A 22492-nucleotide genomic window follows, 5' to 3' on the forward strand; every position below is an offset into this window, starting at 1 on the left:
GATGCATGTTCAACAATGCACTGATTTCTAGTTTACTTCTGTCTCTTTTTCAGAGCTTCAGAACACAAATGCTATGATTCAGACATAAATGTAAAAATTGGATAATTTAAAGTTGTGGGAAATCACAGGAACTATAAATTGACCCCTTGTGCATTGTTTGTAACGTTGTTTATCATATTAATTTTTATGCCATTATACAAAAGCATAGTGTGTATACAGTGTGTAGGTTGAGAAGGTTCAGTTATCACTTCCATGGAAGCTATAACTCCCTCATTCCTGTGCATTCAAAATCTTTAATCATATTGTTGCATTAGTGGGGCAGGGCTTGTTTGGCATTTCTGTTATGTAGATTGTAACATAAGTCCTTCCCAATTCATGAAGACTCAATTGAATTTTGAAATGTATGTGTTCCTCCCTTGAATTATTATTATTAAAAAAAATTCACACCCACTTATTGAGACTGAGGCAGTTGTAACACCTGCATGGAAGGGGTGAAAGAACTGTCGTACTGGAAGAGGGTTGATAATTTGGTTATGGAGTGCTGGCCAGAGAGGAAGTCTTGGCAGGACTGGGTAGGGGAAAAAGCACTATTGGAGGCAAATGGGAGCATTATGTTGGAATTACAAGTTATGGAAGTGGTTGATGCTGGAAGCAGAAATAAGAAAAAATTTGGAGGGGAGAGGTGTATGTGGAGAGATGGAAGGATGCTGTGTGGAAAATGTGGGTCCAAGACTAAATCTATGAATTAAATAAAGGTGGATTGAATTAGAGCTTCAGAATTTCCTCTTGGTGTTCTGGTGACTGTATAGAGTGCTTGTTTTGCTGTCATGTATTGACATCTCTAAAATCTCTTGCTGGAATGCATAGCCATGTAATTCACAAGTGCATGTTAACATGATTTACATATAAACATGAAAGATGCTATATTAAAACCAAACTCATACATATTTATCCTTTAAGCTTGTCACTTGGAATTGTACCCAGGACAAAAGACTAGCAACATAATGATGGCTGATTCAAACTCTAGCTGAACACAGAGTACTGCTTTCTGCTGAACCTTTTTTTTTTTTTTCCAGCTGCCTGCATGCAAAAATTCTCATGGTCACAGTGAAACACTTTGCTTCTCTCACTTTAAATGATTGATAAGATTTAGCACTCAGCAGGGATAGCTTTGCGTTTTGCATCAGCCCAAGGTGGTTATGAGTTCTTTGAAAATGAGACTTCAAGGCAAGCATCTTGTGTTCCCTTTGCAGAAATGCAGCTGAATGGAACTGAAAGGGCCACAGACACAAGAACTTGGGACACGTTTATGGAAAATTAAGCTGTGTTTGGCACTGATCTCTTTTCCTTATTAATAAAGAAGAGTATTTCAGCAGGAGCTTAGGATGTATTAACTCTAACTTGTTAATATACTAACTGGGATAATGTGCTGACAACAATTCTCCGTATTAAGGTACTTGTCCTGCCTGCAGAACACTTTTCTCTACTGATAATGCAATTCAATGGAGGAAAGTAATGTTTTGATAAGCATGCGTGAAGATCATTCCTTTCATGTTCGCTACAGGTAAGACTATGTACTGTTTTGTATAAAACTTTAAGTACTGTGTTAACAATAGAAACCTTATGTGAATGTTCAATACTGTTATTTTTAAAGAGAAATAGCAAAGTTAAACATAATTTCAACAGGAACCTATTTCTTTACCTGTGTTACTAGTGGCACTGTACCTTTAAAACTGAAAGAAATTAAAAAATATCACTTCTTACTGTTTAAAAGTTTTGCTCTTTTTCTTTTCTTGGCTTGAACAATGAAAATAGACTAGTCAGTTGCCTGGCTGATTTCATTCATACATTAGTATACTGCAAACTCTGGTGGAAAATATTTGCACTGGATGGGGGAACTTTCCATTAGAAACTTTTCTAATGGTATTAGGTTTCGTCAAAGCTTATTTTGCAAAACCTAAAATTTGGTTCCGATTTGACCTGACAGTGTCTCATTTGTTCCTGAACGCAAGAATTGTGTGAGATGAGAAAATAATTTTAAAAAACTGTCATTCTACACTTCTGTAAGTTTGGTACTGTTCTTCCAAGAAGTTCCACTTTTTATACCTTCCATAGCTCTGCTCTGAAATTGTCACTGTCCTGGAACTGTGTGCTGTTGCAAAATGAACTGGTGCATGTGATTTACTATAAAAATATTGTTGTGTTTATGAGGGCTTAGTATGCCAATTTGATGTGACTTTTTGTTCTGTTCTAAGAAGGAAGTGGAGCATAATCCCAGTAGTGTAATTCATGTGTACCTCCCTTCATTGACTTTATCAGTTAATTGCTTGAAATGGTCCACTTTATTTGATAGTCTTCTGCTGTATTGTGTTATCTTGCTTTACCCCCTTGACCGTACCCCCAGCACCTCCACAAACTATGTGTAGTTTCATAATCTGCTGACTATATGAGCTAGGGAGAGTGTCCTAAGAGGTGGTACTTGCATACATATGGATGACAATGCTTAAAGGTGTAAAGAGGAGGAATGTTGGCTTGGAGGTGAAGTTGCTATATCTTGATATAACTTGACATTCTAAACACTTAAAAGCTGTCAAAGTTAAACTTGCTTGATATGCTCTTATTGAGACAAATGCTGTCTTCATTAAATGGGGATATTCACCTTCCTCGTGTAGATGTTGAAATTTGGTTATAAAGCATGTTAAAGGTGAAGGACTATAGAAATACTTAGTGCTCTTGCTGTTGGGTGGTGGCAGGTCAGCATGATGCACACCTTTTCTTCCCAGAACCTGTATTATCTGTCCTGTGGTGGCCCCTTCAGCAAGGCTAATAACAATGTTGTCTGCCACTGTACCACTGTACACAGTAGTGCTAGTGTAGATGCCAAGCAGTGGCCTAACAACTGCACTGATGCAGTTGGTTCTCCCAGTGCAATTCTGGAATGCCCCGGCCCACTCTTTTGTGACAGCATGAACACGTCAGAGTCCTTGTTCATGTCTCTCATGAAACTAGCTGCATGCAGGATGAGGGTGGCCTCAATTCAGTCTGGTCTCCCAATACACCTGTTCAGGGCAGTCTCAAGAGCAACAGGGGCTCTGACTCTCTAAACGCCAGTTGACTAAGAGAAACACTGGGATATAATGAGAAATACAGTTTTTAAATAGAATCCTAACTTTTTTAACATGAAATCGGCACCAGATCAGGGAAACCCTGAAAAGACACAATCAATGGCTGGTTAGTACAACATGTGGACATACACTGGGGAATGCAAGTGTACCTGCATGCTCTTTCTTCACCAAAAGCAGCAAAGAGTCCTGTGGCACCTTATAGACTAACAGACGTATTGGAGCATGAGCTTTCATGGGTGAATACCCACTTGCATCCGAAGAAGTGGGTATTCACCCATGAAAGCTCATGCTCCAATACTTCTGTTAGTCTATAAGATGCCACAGGACTCTTTGCTGCTTTTACAGATCCAGACTAACACGGCTACCCCTTTGATACTTTCTTCACTAAGGGTTGCCACGTGTCCATTCACTGCGTCACTAGCATCTCCCACTCTCCTGAGCTCTGAAAAAGAGAAAGTAGAGCAGGGTGGATTTTAAACATGTAAGCATCAAGGCCATCCTCTTCTTACTCCATCCTCTCAAGTAAAGCCATGTCTTTCTGCATAGTACTGTCACCCACAGTGTGGTCTGTTTCACTATCCCCTGTAGCCCCTACTGCAATAGGTAGAGGAAGGGAGATGGGGAAATTAGTTAGGCCACGAAGAGGGATGCCTTTCTTCTGGACCACTCTTCACTGCATGCACGTGAAACAAAATGTGTGGATGCTGTGCAATGTTGCAGCTTTCCCATAGTAATTGTATGGTTGCAACAGTACAAACATCTAGTATAGCTGCATCCTGAGACTGAAAAAACAAGTAATAAAAAAACAAGGCATACTTTTAAAATGACTAAAACAATCAATAGCTTGCAATAACTCTAAACATTTAGACAGCCAGAGTTATAGTGACATTACTAAGTACTGTTCCATATCACAAAACAAGACTGAGTGCAACTTCTTTAAAACTAAAAATGGAGACTTAACTTTTTTTTTTTAATGGGGGTGGGGAGGGCAGAGGGCAGAAATTCTATTTCATCATGATGGTTCTTAAATAATGGTCAGATTACTCTGTGCCTAAGGATGGTTGTGGCAATTATTCTAAAAGGTAGTGGTGGTGGTGGTGAGGTAATAGCTACACCTTTTTAATTTCCAAGGAACCTAGTATAAAGAAAAAATGCATAAGTAAGATATTGATTCAGATATTGAACTGATCTGAGGCTTTTATTTAAATGGATGTAGTTTAAAGAGTTTAGTTCTCGAGTCAGTTGATTGTAGAGTGTAGAATTTCAAGGTAACCCCCCCCCATAACTTTATGTTCAGCTCATGACCTATTATTTTCTGTCAGTATTTGTATATGCAGAAGGTAATTTCTTGTCCTTTTGTCTCTTGAGCAGAATTCCCTTTCCGAAGACATTCCTATAGCAAGGGTTCTCAAACAATTTGAATGGCAGGGTCCACGTTTCAGTACAGAGATACGATTGTGGATCTGTTTTTAATTGTGTGGGTCATCCCTCTTCTCACTCTATAGTCAGACAATATCCCTGTGGCAGCTACATCAATTGCCTACATGGAAAAACATTAAATGTGTTTTGGGTTGTCTTCTATTGCTATTCACTGGCTGGAAATAAGGATGATGCCAACACCAGTGACTGGCCAGCTTTCCAGAGACCACCAGCAAATGCTCCATGGAGCAACTACTGGCAAACTACCTCCACCCCAGAACACTAAATTAGTGCACCAAACATCCCACAACTAAGGGGTTATCTTGAGTAGTTTTTTTTTTTTAACTTCATGTAAGCATGTTGTAAAGTTCTAGTATAAACAAGGCAAGCTGTACTACTCATGAGCCGCATGTGGCTCTTTTACAGTTAAAGTGTGGCACACAGAACTCCCCATACCTACCGACTCTCCACCTATCAGACTGGGAGGGTGCTTGGGACTTCTGCCTGGCAGTGGGGTGGTGGGATAGGGCCTTCAACCACGCAGGGTGCGCCTGCCAGGGCTTGGGGTTTCAGCAGGAGCGAGGCTGAAGCCCCGAGCCTTGGCAGGCACCTCCTGTTGGGGCTGAAGCTCCAAGCCCCAGCAGGTGCGCCCTGGCTCTCGAACTTCTGAAGATTGTCGTATGCACCTCAGAGCGTCAGTAAGCTTGGCCACCCCTGTACTAGGTGGTCAAGTTGAAACTGATACTCCAATCAGGCTTCAACTCAGCCAGCTAGCATGTGCAAAGGTTTGCGTTGTTAAACAGTTTGCATTGTTAAAACTACAGTTTTACAACATGCTAGCTAACACATGAATTGCTGAGAGGGACTAGTCTAGTAAAGGGATATGTGTGGAAAGGAAGGTTGAGGGACAGAGTTAAGGTGGTGTCTGGTCTGTGTTGTATAACACGTTCCTTACATTTTACATTTTTTTGCATCTGTGGTTTTGTGTCAGATGTTCTGTGTAGCAGTCTTAACAGTTTCACAACAAACTTGTGTGTGTATTTAGTAGTAGTAAAAATCTGATCAGGAGTTTTCAGAAATCCCATTCACAGGAATGAACAAGTTGAGTTTTGATTGATTAGTATTTCTGGACGATAGTATTTCTGGTCTTGTTTTGTTCTTCTAATTTCTGTTTCCTCATAACAGTTTTCTGCAGCTTCACTGTTTGCAGACTGCAGCTAAAGTAAAGGAGATTCCAAACAGTGGAGAAAAAACGGTTTTTATTTTATTAGAGAAAATTCAAAAGAGAAGGTAAAAAAGGTCAAAGAAGATTTTAAAAACGAGTCAGATGAAATGAATTACTTTGAGTGACAAATGAGTGTGAGGTAGTTTTACAAATGAGAATTTATACAGAACAAAAATCTTTAGCAGAAAAGCAGGACCAGGGGAATAAGTAGAATAACAAAATGAAACACTTGTGTGAATATTTCCACAAAAACGTCTTAAAGAGCATTATCCTGTTTAGCTGGAACAGAATGCCCTAGAATTACACAAATGAATGAAGCTTGTTCTCTCTTGGTCTCTACTGTTTCAATGCATCGTTTGTTATGTACTTGGTTAGTGAATAATGAAGTAATTCAAGTCAGACAATATAACAGACAGGAAGAATATGAAATTACTTTCTTGTAACTATTTAATTACTTCCTAAAAATTGATAACCCAACCTCATTTTGTCTGCCTGCTTGCAATTTATCCATGTTAGCAGCAGCAATTTAAACCTGCTTTGAGAGCATTCCAAAAAAGGGGGATTTTTTTTGAAACTGAGAATAGTGTGTGTTCAGTAGCTCAGGCTGTTCCTGTAACTAACTTTGAAGGTTATGTGTAATTCCTTTTTTAATTAGCAGCTTTTAGACCCAGAGCAGAAGTCTGTAAACAGCCTGTTTGTCCAAAACTACATTGCCAAAATCTGAGAGTTGGGTAACAGTCTATAATATGGTATGACTAAAAATATTGAAAAATTGGTCAGTGCAGGCATCTGCAATTAGTCTGTGACAGATATTTCCTTCTCTTCCTTCCTTTCGCACAATTAAGCTAGACTCCAAACTTGAAAGAAGTCAGTAAGAGAATGATCCAAATGGAAAGTAGTTCTTAGATTTTTGGCATCCACTGGTTCCTAAAAACAGGTTTTATAAATCAATAGACTCTTTATATAAGACTAATTCAGACTGGAAATAAGGTGCACATTTTTAACAGGGAGGGTAATTAACTATTGGAACAGTTTACCAAGAGTTGTGGTGGATTCTCTGTCACTGGTAATTTTTAAACCAAGATTGGAAGTTTTTTCTAAGAAGATATGCTCTACTTCTACCAGGAATTAATTCAGGGAAATCCTATCGCCTGCATTGTACAGGAGGTCAGACTCTATCTCAGTGACCCCTTCTGGCCTTATAATATATGAATCAATATAGCTGTGCTTGTGGTAGTATTTTTTTTTAAATCTTTACTTTCCTGTGGTTTTTCCCCTTTAATTGAAACTATTATTGTTCCCTATTCTCACTTACCATAACTAGGGCCCTACCAAATTCACCGCTATGAAAAACGCGTCACTGACCATGAAATCTGGTCTCCCTCTATGAAATCTGGTCTTTTGTGTGCTTTTACCCTATACTATACCTATTTCACGGGGGAGACCAGCGTTTCTCAAGTTGGGGGGTCCTGATCCAAAAGGGAGTTGCAGGGGTCACAAGGTTATTTTAGGGGGGATCGTGGTATTGCCACCCTTATTTCTATGCTGCCTTCAGAGCTGGGTGGCCAGAGAGCAGCGGCTGTTGGCCAGGCTCTGAAGGCAATGCCCCGCTATTAGCAGCTCAGAAGTAAGGGTGGCAACGCCATACCATGCCACCCTTACTTCTGCGCTGCTGCCTTCAAAACTGGGCGGCCGGAGAGTGGCGGCTGCTGACTGAGGGCCCAGCTGTCCAGACAGCAGTGCAGAAATAAGGATGGCAATACCATACCATGCCATCCTTACTTCTGCGCTGCTGCTGGCAGCGGCTTGGCCTTCAGAGCTGAGCTCCTGGCCAGCAGCCGCCACTCTCCAGCTGCCCAGCTCTGATGGTAGCATGGCTGCCTGCAGCTGCGCAGAAGTAAGGGTAGCAGTACCACAACCCCCCGTACAATAATCTTGCAACTTCCCCACAACTCCTTTTTGGGTCAGGACCCCTAAAATTACAACACTGTGAAATTTTACATTTAAATAGCTGAAATAATGAAATTTACCATTTTAAAAATCCTGTGACCATGAAATTGACCAAAATGGACTGTTAATTTGGTAAGATCCTAACCAAAACGGACAGAGCTGAACTGAAATCTTACACTAAAAATAATCTAGAATTTTTGTATTTCAGTAAGCTATTCAGTGCTCTTGAGTTTTGATGACCTTTAACCAAAGAGAAAACTTAAATATATGCCTCTACCCCGATATAACGTGACCCGATATAACGCGAGTTCGGATATAAAGTGGTAAAGCAGTGCGTGGGGCTGCGCACTCCGGCAGATCAAAGCAAGTTCGATATAACGCGGTTTCACCTATAACACTGTACGATTTTTTTGGCTCCCGGGGACAGCGTTATATCGGGGTAGAGGTATACTTCAGCATTTCTTATCTTTTGAATGGTAAGAATAATTCTTCGAGTGATTGCACATGTCCATTCCACTGTAGATGTGCGCATGCCCCGAGCAGTCGCCAGAAAATTTTCCCTTAGTGGTACCCTTTGGCTCAGCTCTGGCGCCCCATGGTGCTGTGTGCTCATAGTGACGGTATAAAGGGCCTGACCAACCCTGTGCCCCTCAGTTTCTTTCTTACCGCCCATGACAGTTGCTGGAACTGCTCTCCTTGCTTCATCAAGCTGTTCTCCGTGGTCTTAGTGTTTTCTTCATATTGTGTATATATAGTTAACGTGTAAATAGTTCTTTGAGTGCTTGCACATGTCCATTCTATTGTAGGTGTTTGCACGCCCTGTGCACAGCTGCTGGAAATTTTTCCCCAGTGGTATCCATTGGGTTGGCTCTGGCACCCCCTGGTGCTGCACACGTGTAGTGCTGGGATAAGGGGTGGGACCATGCTGAGCCCACACTCCTCAGTTTCTTCTTACTGCCCACGATGGCTGTTAGAACTTCCCTCCTTGCTTCAGCAAGACTCTCTAGTAGTTGCTCTCTCTACCTAGTTGTATATAGTTAATATTTATAAGTATAGAAATAGTTGTTTTTAGTTTTAATAGTTGTTAGATTGGTTTGGGGGATACCTCTCCATTGCTTTAGAGGCTACCCGGTACTGGGGCATGCCTTGGTCGCTAGGGTTTAAACTCTGCTCCTCCTGTGGTAAACCAGTGCCAACAAGTTACCCACACTTAAGCTGTCCCAAGTGTTTGGGGGAAACCCACAAGAAGGACTGCTGTCAGATCTGCAGGGAGTTCAAACCTCACACTCAGACAGACGGCACAGTGAGATTGAAAGTCCTGATGGAGGCAGCATTCAGACCAGCCTTGGAGCCAGGATCTGAATCAACACCAAGTACATCTGCATTGGTGCGCAGCGCACCTCCAGCAGGTGGGGGGCTCAGTACCTCTCCACCGGTGCCCAAGGGGAGATGGGCAGAGACAAAAGGATGGATCGAGACCCGTGTTGGATCGCTCTCCCTCCCCAGCACCGCCTCAGTCAGCGGCCTCATCGGACCCATATACTCCACCTAGGGATGCGTCGCAGCCCTCCGCTAGACAGCGCATGGAGAGCTTTGCAGTGCCATCCACACCAGAAGCTTATGCGGCGGCAAGAGATTAAATGATGCTTCTGGTACGAAGGTCTCTAGGGGATCAGAAGGTAGCACAGCTAGCAGACAAAGAGGTCCCTCTACAGTCAGACCAGCATTGAGGCCGGTTTCTAGGGGAAAACCCCCATTGGGCGCACCTTGCCTAGAGCTTCTCCATGACACCGCTCTCCAGCACCAGGTGGCTCAGCACCGCTATGGTTGCCCCGTTCCTCTTTCACTTCCTCTTCGGAGTCAGAGGCGGAGTCCTGCTACTCTTGTCGTCGGAGCTGCTGAGAATGCCGGCACTGCTCTCCGCACCCACCCAGCTAACTGGAACAGCTACTGCCATGGCACTAGGGAGCCTGGCTGGTGGCACCATGGGGCATTCTGCAGCCTGTGGGGGTTCCCATCGGGACAAGGCTTTGGCTTGAGGTATTCATATTCTGTGGCCTTGGAGAGCTGAGCCCCTCAAGTACACAGGGCAGTCCTTGGGCATATGCAGAATACGCAGCTGAATAGGGCACCACGAAATTTGGGGCACCAAATTGCCCCAAATTTCATGGTGCCCTATGCAGCTGTGTGCTTCGTATGCGGCAGCGCTGGCGGCCAGCCCCATTCCCCAACTGGCCCCCCTGTGGGGTGCGCCCACTGCAAGGAGCAGGGACGTTCCTAGGAGGATGCGGGACCCGGGATAACTCCCTCCACCCCCATTTTCCACTCCTTCTCCCAAGCCCCCTCCCCCAGCAACGGACGCAACCCAGGGGATTAGTGGGCGGGCCTGGCGCTGGCAGCAGGGGTCAAGCCTATCCCCGCACTCACCAGTAGTGGCAGGAAATAGAGCAACCCAGCCCAACCTGCTCCTCTTCACTGGCTCCCCGCTGTGTTGGTGAATGCGGGGGGAGGGGGGCGGACCCCTTCCATCAAGCCCCCTGCCCCGAGCGACATGGCTGGAGCGAGGGGAGCGAAGTGGACTGGGGCCGGGTCGTTTCACTTCCTGCTGCTGCTGCCAGGCCCCCCGCAAATCCCCAAAGCGCCCCCCCCACAGCTCCTGCCACCACGGCCCCGCAGGCCTTGAGTGCAGCCCAGACCCTCTGCGGGGGGCCGGGGGGGGGGGGGCCGGGGAGCAGGTGCTTGGGCTGCATAGGGCACCATAATTGGTAGGGACGGGGCTGCAAGTACAGCATCGAGATACACTGGAACCCGGTACTGACTACATGGAGAAGCCCGCTGGACAGCAGGAGTAGAGCCCTCTGGCAGAGGGAGGGGCGGACATTACGCCGGCACCGCATGTTTCCTCCTCACCTGATGAAGCGCTGTTGGCGAAGGAGTTGTTCCCAGTATGGGATGATTATATGGCCCACCAGGACTTACTAAAGCGGTTGGCGTCCAACCTAAACATCTATGTGGAGGAAGTAAGGGAATCTACTGAAGGCTTCCTGAACATCTAAGGGATGACAGGTCCCTCTAGGATGGCCCTTCCCGTACGTGATGTGATTATGAAGCCCATAAAATCTTTGTGGCTCCCTCCCTCTCATTGCCAAGTGGACTGAGCTAAAATATTTTGTACCAGCCAAGGGCTTTCTGTGAGTTCTTATTTTCTCACCCTACCACAGGGTGCCTCGTAGTGGTGGCTGCCAGAGGGAGAGACCGTCAAGACCAGGCAGGACCGACGCCTAAGCCAAAAGACCCTAAAAAATTAGATCTCCTGGGGAGAAAGGCCTATTCTATAGGAGGATTGTAGTTCCGAATAGTGAACGAGCAAGCCCTGTTGTCTTGCTACGATTTTAATATGTGGGGGGTTAATGGACAAATTCCCCCAGGACAATAGGGGTTCTTGGCCCTCGTGGAGGAGGGAAAGACAGTGGCGAGGACTTCATTGCAGGCCACCCTGGATTCTGCAGCCAGGTAAATGGCCACGGCTGTCACTATATGTTAGCTTTGTGGTTGCAACGGTCAGGTTTTCCTCAGGACGTGCAACAGACAATCCAAGACCTGGCCTCTGAGGGATTGTCTCTCTTTTCTGAACTAAAGGATGTGAGGCTACATGGCCTTAAAGATTTTAGGGCGCCACTGAAATTGCTGGGTCTGCATATGCCTGCCCAGTCAAGAAGGTCCTATAGACCTCAGCAGTATGGATGTTATTACTCCCAGCCACACAGGCAGGATCAGAGGAGGAGGAGAAATGGGGGTTTGGGCGCAGACCCCCTCTGCCCTCATCCTCTATGGGACCTTCTCAGGTTGCTCCAAGCCAATCCTGCACCTTGAGATACTTGTTTTGACGAGGCACTTGAAGACGGACTACTAACCCCCTTCCTACAGGATCCAGTCAACCCTATCTTTTCTAACTGCCTTTCCCGTTTCCTCCAAGCCTGGGAACACATCACTTTGGACCGCTGGGTCCTAAGCACTGTGGAATCTAGATACAGTAACTCCTCATTTAATGTTGTCCCACTTAATGTTGTTTCAGTGTTACGTCCCTGCTCAATTAGGGAACATGCTTGTTTAAAGTTGTGCAATGCTTCCTTATAACGTCGTTTGGCTGTCTGCTTGTAAGATTCTGTAGAAGAGCAGCGACTTTACAAGGGAGTATTGCACAAATTCCGCATCTCTGCCTCCTCCCCCTCCCTCCCAGCGCTTCCCCCATCACCAAACAGCTGTTTGGCGGCACTTAGGACTTTCTGGAAGAGAGGGGGAGGAGCGGAGACGCAGGGCTTCCCCGCTCCTGCCCCTTCCTCCCAGAAAGTTCTAAGTGCGAAGTGCTGGGAGGGAGGGGCAGGAGCGGGGAAGCGCCGTGTCTCTGATCCTCCCCCTCCCTCCCAGAAAGTCCTAAGTGCCGCCAAACAGCTGTGGAGTGAAGCGGGACAGGAAGAGGCGGGCCTGGAGTATTCCTGGCAAAATCCGAGCCTGTTCTCCGGGGAAGCTGCCACTGCTGCTGCAAAGGTGCTTCCTAGCATTCTTGCCTGGAGCGGGCTGTGCCTGTATAGGGTAAGCCAGGGGCACTTTCCAACCACAGTAGAGTACTGTACAGTATAATGCCTTTTGTCTGCCCCCAAAAAATTTCCTTGGAACCTAACCCCCCGCATTTACATTAAATCTTATGGGACAACTGGAATGGTTTAACATTGTTTCACTTAAAGTTGCATTTTTCAGGAACATAACTACAACATTAAGTGAGGAGTTACTGTACCCTCCAGTGTGTTTCTACCCCATTTCCCCCCCCCCCACTTCCCTATCCCTCTTCAGGGACTCTTCTCACGAGCTTTTTCTGTAACAAGAGGTTCAATCCCTCCTTCGGATGGGAGCTGTGGAAGAACTAAGGGGAAGAGGGTACTATCCCGGTATTTTCTTATACCCAAGGCCAAGGCAGGGCTCAGGACCTTCCTAGACCTGCACGGTCTCAACCATTATCACAAGAAGTAGAACTTTCGCATGGTCTCCTTGGCCTCAATCATCCCGTCACTGGATCCAGGGATTGGTATGCTGCCCTCAACTTGAAAGATGCCTATTTCCATAAATTGATATTCCAGGGCCAAAGGAGGTACCTAAGGTTTGTGGTGAACCAGGCCTATTACCAGTTTGTGTCCCTGCCTTTTGGACTGTCCGTGGCCCCAAGAGTATTCATCAAATGAATGGCAGTGGTAGTGGTTTTCTGAGAAAGAAAGGGGTCCAAGTCTTCCTGTAACTTGACGACTGGCTGATCAAAGGTCAGTCCCAAGTGCAGGTGGAGCAGGACATTGCTCCGATACAAATAACCTTTCAGTCCTTGAGTCTACTAATAAACATCCAGAAGTCGACCCTCATACTGGTGCAATTTATAGGAGCAGTTCTCGACTCTCTACAAGCAAAAGCTCTTCTATCCAAGGACCACTTCTGAGAGATTTCGTCCAAAATAAGGTCCCTGCAGTCACAGCTGATTACGACAGTTCAAGTTTGTTTAAGCCTCCTCGGACACATGGCATCGTGCACCTATGTGGTTTGACATGCGAGTCTGAGACTTAGATCACCTCTCCAAGCTTGGTTAGCCACTCTCTATTCCCCCTCCAGGTGCCACTTGGACAGGGTTTTCACGATACCTCCGCAAGTTTTGGACTCGGTGACGTGGTGGTTAGACCGCAGTATGGTCAGCATGGGGGTACTTTTCGCGAGGCACTGACCATCCGCACATGTGATCACTGATATCTCAGTGCTAGGATGTGGTCTGTGGTCTCGAGAGGAGTTCTTGCTCCATATCAATATCAGGAAACCGGGGCTGTCCGCCTGGCTTGCCAGGCATTCTTGCCTCACATCACAAACACAATTATCTCTGTTTTTACGGGAAATACCTTGGCCATGTTCTATATCAACAGACGGAGGTACTCTGTCAAGAGGTAGTCTGTCTCTGGGAATTCTGCATAGCAAATTCGATAGGCCTCGAAGCGTCTTGCATTCCAGGGGTGAAAAAGTCTTCTTGCAGATCGCCTGAGCAGGTCCTTCTCTGCTCACCACGAGTGCTATCTCCGCCTGGATGTCACCAGTGACATTTTCCGTAGGTGGGGAGTTCCCCACATAAACCTGTTTGCCATCCATATCAACAGGAAGTGTCAGCAATTCTGCTCCCTGAGGGTCTCTCATCAGCACTTTTCTCCTGTTATGGTCAAATCACCTACTGTACGCTTTTCCGCCCATCCTGTTGATTCACAAGGTTCTGATGAAGATCAAGCAGTACTGAGCTTGGGTCATCCTAATAGCTCCACTGGCGCCCAGGGAACATTGGTACTCCCCACTACTATGGCTGTCCGTGGAGCCTCTGAACAGTCTCTCGTTATTCCAATCCTGATCATGCAGGACTACGGGCCACTATAGGCGGCGAGTTATATGGATCTGTGGTGCCCATGCTCCACCAATTTTCAGGAACGTGGGCCTGGCTCCACCGATGTTTGGGCTTGTATTTTCAGAGCTGTCCCATCCATAGGACGGACCAGGGCAACCACCCTGGCCCCGTGCTTTTGGGGGGCACCGTGCTTCAGCGGGACGCGGGGTCCAGGGCAGCCTGGAGGGTTAGCGGGGGGGCTCGGCCTTCCTGCCCCCGCTCCACCCCACCCCCACTCTATCCCTTCCCCCAAGCCCTCACCCCCGCTTCCGCCTCCTCCCCCGAACGATGCCAGCGGAGCGGGGTGGGCTGGGGCCAGGTTGCTCGCTGCTGCCAGCGCCAGCCCCCCCCCCACTAGCTCCCCAGGCTGCCCTGGACCCCACGTCCCCCTGAAGCGCGGGGCCCTCCAAAGCATGGGGCCTGAGGCAGTTACCCCGGTCCGTCCTATCGACGGGATGGCTCTGCTTGGACCTGTTCTGGGTACCACCAAAAATTATACAAACCTGGCACCCATGTGGGCCACAGCTTCATCCAAACTTCAGCGCATTGCATCTGAAGGCCTGAAATCTTTATGGCTAAACCCTGAGGAACTAACTTGCTCCGAGCAGGTGCATAAAGTTCTGCTGGGCAGCAGGAAGCCCTCCATGAGGGCAACTTACTGGGGAAAAATGGAAGCGATTTTCTGTGCAGTCATCACAGCAAGGAGTTCCACCGGAGTGCACATCCCTGCAAATTGTTTTGGATGACCTTTTATCCTTAAAACACCAAGGCCTTGCCCTTTCTTCAATCGAGATTCATCTGACGGCCATCTCTGTGTTCCATCCCAAAGTTGACAGTAAGTCCCTCTCTTCTCATGAGAAGGTAAGCTGTTTTCTGAAAGGCCTGGAGAAGGCATTTCCCCAAGTAAGGGCCCCAGTTTCTCCCTGGGATTTGAACTTTGTCATCTCAAAGCTGATAGACTCGCCCTTTGACCCACTAGCAACATGCTCATTATTACACCTCTTTTGGGAGGTTGCCTTTCTGGTGGTCATTGTATTGGCCAGGAGAGTATCAGAGATTCGGGCCCTCACCGCAGAGCTTTCATACACAATTTTCTTTAAAAAGTAAGGTCAAGCTACAGCCACATCCAAAATTTCTTCCGAAAGTAGTGTCCCAGTTCCACTGTAACCAGCCAATCTTTCTCCCAGTCTTTTACCCCACAACGCATGTGAACAGAGAAGAGCAGTGCCTGCATTCTTTGGACGTGAGGTAGGCTTTGGCATTCTACATTGAAAGGACTAAGCTATTCTGTAGATTGCCTCAACTCTTCATAGCAGTAGCCGAAAGGATGAAAGGCCTCCCTGAATCTGCACAGAGGATTTTGTCTTGGATCACATCATGATCCCAGAGTGTTATGACCTGGCGGGAACTTCCCCTCCACCAAACCTGACTGCTCATTACACAAGGTCTCAGGCCTGTTCCACAGCTTTTCTGGCCCAAGTTCCGATTTAAGACATCTGTAGAGCCACCCACCTGGTCTATGGTACACATGTTCTCGACACATTATGCCATCACTCAGCAGGCCAGAGATGATTCACACTTTGGCTGCGCAGTACTACAGTTGGCTTGTCCTTGATCGCCAAGCCCACCTCCAACGCAACTGCTTGTGAGTCACCTACAATGAAATGGACATGTGCAAACACTCCAACAAGAAAAAAATGGTTAACTAACATTTCCATAACTGTTCTTTGAGATGTGTTGCACATGTCCATTCCAAGACCCACCCGCTAGCCCTACTCTTGGAGTGGTCGGTAAGAAGAAAATGAGGAGTGCAGGGTCAGCATAGCCCCTTATGCTGGCGCTATGAACATGTGGCACCAGCGGGCTCCAGAGCCAACCCGACGGATACCACTGGGGGAAAAATTTCCGGCAGCTGTGCATGGGGTGCGCACACACCTACAACAGAATGAACATGTGCAACACATCTCGAAGAACAACACTTATGGAAAGGTTAGTAACAGTTTTTTAGTTTAGATACTGTAGTTGGCATTGCTCCATCAGTTAATGGAATTTCGTCGGTTCCTGGTGCCGAGGCATGCCTCGGTAACCAGGCTTCAAGCCCTGTGCCCCCTGCAACAAGGCTATGCCTTTGAGTGATCTGCGCTCTAGCTGTTTAAAGTGTTTTGGTGAGGCTCACATCAGGGGTTGCTGTCAGATCTGCAGCAAGTTTAAATCTCATATGAAGAGAGACTGGGAGGCCAGGTTAAAGTTTTTATTGATGAAAACGGTGCTCAGACCTTCTTCTGAGCCAAGCTGGTTGGACTCAGCACCGAGCACATTAGCTTTGATGTAGAACCCTCCTCCCGCTGTACAGGAGTCCCAGCACCATTCACCATCCTCAATGCCGAGAAAGAGATATAAGGAGCAGCTGACCGAGATGGGTCATTCTCCAACACTGAAGAAGCCCAAGCACGGGGAGCAGAGTGCAGTGCAACCTAAGTCAGGCCACGCCTCTGCCTCGGCATTGCAGGTGGCACCATTGACTCCAACCCCTATGCAGCCAGTGCTGAATCTGGTCCCGGATGAACCGTCTGCATCGCAGGGATAGTGTGGCATCAGCAATGTCGTGGTTCCATCCACTCCAGAGGCATTCACTGTGGCCAGAGACCCGGTGGCCCTCTTGGTACTGCCGTCGCTGGTGCTGGGGCCTGCGGGCAGGAGGGATCACGTAGTGCCCAGACGCCATCTGGTACTGGGTCGCATGGTACCGTCGAGAGCTGGCCCTGATGCACGCCTCCCGCCCCGGGAGTAATCTCCAGCACCAGTGGGAGCCTCACTTCCATGGTCCCTGGAAGAAGGCTCGTTTTCGGAGTCGGAAATTGGGTTGTATTCTTCTCATCCGAGGAATAGATTCTGCCACTCCTCCACGCATCCCTACCCCGCCGTGGTCCCTGGCACAGGAGTACCATTGAGCACTTGGCCTAGTGGTCACTTTCCTATGCCAATGTAGTGGCCCTTTTGAAACCTGTGGAGATTCCCCCTGATGCCAAGACCCCATTCAAGATGCTCTTAGTCGGTGATGTCCAAGAGTAGGGTGCCAGAGCTGACTTAATGGTACCGCTGAGGGAAAAATTTCCAGCAACTGTACTCAGGGCACACATACATCTACAGTGGAATGGATATGTGCAAAACATCTCAAAGAACAATTGTTATGGAAAGGTTAATAACCGTTTTATCTTTCACTTGGTACATACTAAAAAAAGGTCAAAAGTTTGTATTTTGTTCCTTGATGAACTGATGTTTCATCAAACAATATTTTATTTGCTAAGGAACCTGTGTAGTGTAAAATTATTTGGATGCATGACAGCAGAGAAAAAATATTTTAAATGGTTTATTTCTGATTTATATCACTCTTTCTTAAATTATGTCCCTTGTACGCCTCAGGCCTCCTTGTGCCTTTTTCTGTGGTTTTAATGCATAGTTGCCAAGTACGTCATAATATCCAAGCGAAATGTTTATTTACTATGAAGGTAGTGATAGCTAGATTTCAGTTTATAGAATTGAAGTCAAGCAGTACACATAGCTTATTTCTCAAGAATATGAAACTCCAGTACAAAGACCATTGCAAACATTATAAGCTAAAAATCTAAAGAAACTTAGGTGATTGTGTGACATTCTAAGTCTTAGCATTGAGGAGCACCATATTTTCTACACGTCGAGTTAATTGGATGTGTCAGTTAACATGAGGTGCCCGGAGAGAACCTCTTGGGATAGGATTAGTTAAGATTACCCAATGAAGTGTGTTAAATCTTAAATCTTTTGTTGCTGATGGTATGACATACTGTACATAATCATTTCTGGCTTTTCCCAAACAACGTTGAACACATACACTGTGCAATAAAATGAAAGAAGATGGCTCTGTGTCGGAACAAATAGCAGTTCTTCAACTTCTCAAAACATAAAAGTACTGCATGTGTTATGGATATCCAGTCTGGAAAGTTGGGCCTGGGGAGAACTCCATGGTTGACACATCTTTTTTCTTCAGCATTTTTACCGGCTACCAGGCATACATTGTATTTAATTACAAAAGCTAAGTATGTCTATTATGTCACTCTGCTTAAGTTGTGGAATGTCAAAGACTACCAGGTACAGTACAATTTTGTTAACTCATTTTACTTATGGCCTACACTACTCTGGTTCTCCTGAAAAGCAATCCAGTGGAGCTTTCAAAAATACTTTGTTCCTGTTCAGGTTTTATAAAATGTTTTGTTACCTACTAACTCCTTAATCAATGTTTCATAATATAAAAGTTACATAAAGTGTTCTTCAGCTCAATGTTTTGCCTAGATATCTATCTGCACTTTAGTATTGCCAATGAAATAGCTGTTGGTGTTGGGGGATGTTATTTTTAATTGCCAATGTTAGTGATTTTGCTTTTCAAGGAAAATATTGTTTTGACATTGTATTAATTCTCATTGTACTAGAGATTTGCTTGGCTGTTAAATGTTTTCTAAGTCACTAGGGTATGAGCATATAATAAACTGTACTAGCTGCTCTATGCAATTTCCATGCTTAAATTCTTCCACCCAACTTAGGCAAAATGTTATCTAATGTTTTTGAGCTTTTATGGTACTGTGTACTAATTTTCTCAGATCTAGTTTTGACGTTTAATTAGGTCAGTGTCCTACACAATAAAAACTTTCAATAATTCAGAGGCCAAAGAGTTTTCTGTTTAGCCTAGAAATGCATGATGTTGCTGTTGTGCAGAATAATATTAATAAAAAATAGATAACATCAGATGAAGAGTTACGACTAGTTGTCTTAGTGGTGGAAAGGAACACTAATCATGGAAAATGTTTTAATTGCATTTAAAATGTTATGCTGAGAATAAGCAATTATTAGATTCTGAAAGATAGTTTTGGGGATGAAAGGCAGTTGGGTATTGAGTAGCTGTTGTATCTACTTTGTAAACCAAGTTAAAGAACAATTTTTAGAAGTTATGGGTATATTTTAGTGAGTGGTTTTCCAGAATAAGACTTCAGTTTCAGATTTTTTTTCCAAAGTATGGAATTCTATTTTATTTTTGGAATTTATTAGTATGCTATCTTTTTTAATGCTTATATAAATGTCTATATTTTTGAAAATAACGTGGTTATACTACTTTAGCTTGAGAATCCTGAACTTCTTGTTTAGTTATGGGTCTGTTGAGGAACACTAGAAAATGTTCATGTGTAATTACTAACAGTTCAACCGTATTACCTGTTTATAAGATTGAATGCACCTTTAACATAATATTAATGATAACTTAAATGCACAAGGAGGGCATTCTTGATTACTGCAGCTCTCCTAACAAAGCTGCTTTGTGCGTGGCCTAGGTTCAAAATGTACTTTAGTTGCAACTTTGCTTTGTAATTCTTTATAAATTGATAGCAATGTTATATTGTAAACAGTGCAGAAAATAGCTGTAACTATTCACATTCTTGGCTCACATTAGTGAAACATCTTCCAAGTATCTGATTGCTTCTTCTGAGTAAAACAACCTGAATTGAAATACATACTGTGGTTGTTGTCGTCTTAGTTTGTCAGGTAGTTGGTTCACTTTGTTCTTTACAGTGCCATTTAGTTTCCATAGAGGTGCATTCACATTACGAGGCCATCTAATGGCAAGTACCATTGACGTGAGTACAAAAATATTGTACCTAAAACTTTAGTAAAAGTAGCTAATGTACTTGTTCAATAGTTAATTTAAATGTTTCTCTGTTAGCTGTTTTTAAAAAAAAAATCATGACATTTTGCAGGCAATTATGGTATCTAACTTTAAAATTAAAAAATCATCTTTTTGGGAGGGAACCTCAGCTGGGGAAGTCAGTGTAGTTCCACTGACTAACTACTAGCATACATCAGATGAGCACATATTAAACTGGATCCTTTTTCATTTCTTAGCTACTGTAAACCATAAATCTATTAAAATTGAAACCATCAGTTTATATTTTGTCCAAACCAAATGTCAGCTGATAATTTTGACAGTAGAATTTTTTAGCTCAACTAAATATTGAACCTTTATAACCTTTGTAAAGCATTTTAGAGTCCTTAAGGTTTTATATAAGGCCAAAATATCATAAATCTCTGGAAAATCAGTCTGTATAAAAAAAGCCAACACTTCTTTAGTTCTTAACAGCACATTCTGCATGGTAGCAATATTGACGTGGATTTAAGTTTCAATATAATCAGGATATTTTAAAAATCCTAATTCCATGTTGAACAAATCCACTTCTTCTCTTAACTTCAAATTGTTACATTTTCTAAGCAAACTTAGACTTAGACTTAGACTTCCGAGCTCTAAAGAGGGGCTTGTTTGTTTGTTTTTGTTTATTTGTGCTATAGTAGTGGCAGGAGACATAAATGAGAAGAGTGACTTTAAAGAAAAACACCCTGCTTCATCTATCGTATTCTTCTGAGAGAAATAGGACGTTTCATAGGAAAGATTTCAGTTTTGTTCTTGAATGCTGCATGGTTTCCTTGCTGGAATGACAATGAGACACTAAGAACAAGAATAGTGTTGAGAGAGAGTGCTCTTGAATGGGCTGAATTCTGATCTCCTTTGTTTTTTCTCAGTTGTTACTAAGGCAAAATCCCATTTGACCTTAATGAAAACTTGCCTGGGTAAGACCTCAAGGTTTGATCCTGCAAATTTCAAAATTGTAGTAGTTGCTCAGACTACACTGTAGTGTTTTGGGAGTTTTGGTTTGGTTTATCTGCCAAAATCTGACACAATTTTTCCCAATAATTGGCTGCAGGGCCGTCCTTAGGCATACACGGCTGCGTAGGGCACCTGAAAATTTGGGGCACCACTGAGTCTTAGGCTATGGCTACACTGGCGCTTTATAGCGCTGCAACTTTCTCACTCGGGTGTGAAAAAACACCCCCTGAGCTCAGCAAGTTATAGCGCTGTAACGCGCCAGTGTAAACAGTGCCCCAGCACTGGGAGGTGCACTCCCAGTGCTGTAAGCTAATCACCTTGTGGAGGTGGAGTACCTGCAGCGCTGGGAGACCAGACTCGCACTTCAAAGCACTGCCGCGGGAGCGCTCCCGTGGCAGCGCTTTGAAGTTTTGAGTGTAGCCACAGCCGTAGTGTCCATCCTCCCAGCTCTTCCTTTCCCTGTTCTGACACTTCCTGCAGGCTCCCACAGCAGCCTGGTGACTTTGGGTAGGTCTATACTTACCTCTGGGTCCGGCAGTAAGCAATCGATCTTCTGGGATCGATTTATCGCATCTAGACAAGACAAATCGATCCCGGAAGTGCTCGCTGTCAACGCCAGTATTCCTGCTTGGCGAGAGGAGTACGCGGCATCGACAGGGGAGCCTGCCTGCCGCGTCTGGACCCGCGGTAAGTTCAAACTAAGGTACTTCAACTTCAGCTACGTTATTGACGCTGAAGTTGCGTATCTTAGTTTGAAGTGGGGGGTTAGTGTGGACCAGGCCTCTTACTCCGGAGGGGATCTAGTAACTTAAAAGTGAAAAAGCCTTCCAGACCTATTAGCACAACACTGAAACTGTTAAAGAGCCACTCAAGTGGTAATGAAGCCATTTAACAGGCATTTGCCAACCCCCAGATATATACTGTCAGTTTCTGAATTTACTGACAAAAACAGTTGTGCATTACTATAATATTTATTCAGAACATGTTAGTCTACAGGACCTTAGTTAAAAATTTGCTTTAAAAATATTTCATTAGTGAATTGGTGAAGATTATAAAATCACATCTCTAAAAAATCCTTGCATAGATTTTTTTTGATGCACAATCATCTTTAGCCTTAAATGCTTGGCTCTTCAGACATGCAGTTTTTTAAATATGTCCTTCAAAAGACCACCCTTATCTAAAATACACATTTTAATTTTAATTATTATAGTAAAAAAAAACTTGCTTCCAAAGTCTTCCTGTCCTTTCTGTCCATCCTTTTCTCCCATTGAAGAGAGCCCTTAAAGGGACAACACCCCTTTCCTTCCAAATAGCTGGACAAAGAGTTTCCCTTTCTTTATTTCTGACTACGTGATGAACTAGTTTTAAGATAATCCTCCTGAAAAATCAGTACCTAGTAAGCTATAAAATCCTCTGTTATGCCTAAAATCTTTGAAAACATATTTTTTAAAGTTGGTGAAATTTCATAAACATGTCTCTTGTTATGGCGATCACACAAAGTAAATTAGTGTTCTCTTTTTCTAAAAGCAATGAACGTTGTTATGAACACATTACCTCTCTGACTGATTAATTTAAAATAATGTCTTTGTTTCAGTGAGTTAAATATGTAGTAATCTGGAATGATTTATGAAGGCTTA

At 44.5% G+C, this 22492-nt stretch overlaps 1 protein-coding gene across 21 annotated transcripts in view; it reads left to right on the forward strand.

The window, feature by feature from the left end:
- The window catches only part of GPSM2 (G protein signaling modulator 2), a 61274-nt gene that overhangs the window by 14890 nt on the left and 23892 nt on the right, over positions 1 to 22492 (forward strand). For 14 of the 21 annotated variants that reach the window (XM_065554358.1, XM_005285488.5, XM_042840670.2 and 11 more), the window contains one exon: positions 1454 to 1564. The exons of 4 other annotated variants lie outside the window; for them this stretch is intronic. In XM_065554358.1, the coding sequence (XP_065410430.1) occupies positions 1503 to 1564 (62 nt within the window). In that variant the 5' untranslated portion in view covers positions 1454 to 1502. Of the gene's footprint in view, positions 1 to 1253; positions 1565 to 22492 lie in introns of all 21 variants that reach the window. 3 more of the 21 variants (XM_065554355.1, XM_065554366.1, XM_065554357.1) reach the window with 1 other exon arrangement.

This window comes from Chrysemys picta, chromosome 8 (genome assembly GCF_011386835.1).
Source record: "Chrysemys picta bellii isolate R12L10 chromosome 8, ASM1138683v2, whole genome shotgun sequence".
NCBI classification, from domain to species: Eukaryota; Metazoa; Chordata; order Testudines; family Emydidae; genus Chrysemys; species Chrysemys picta.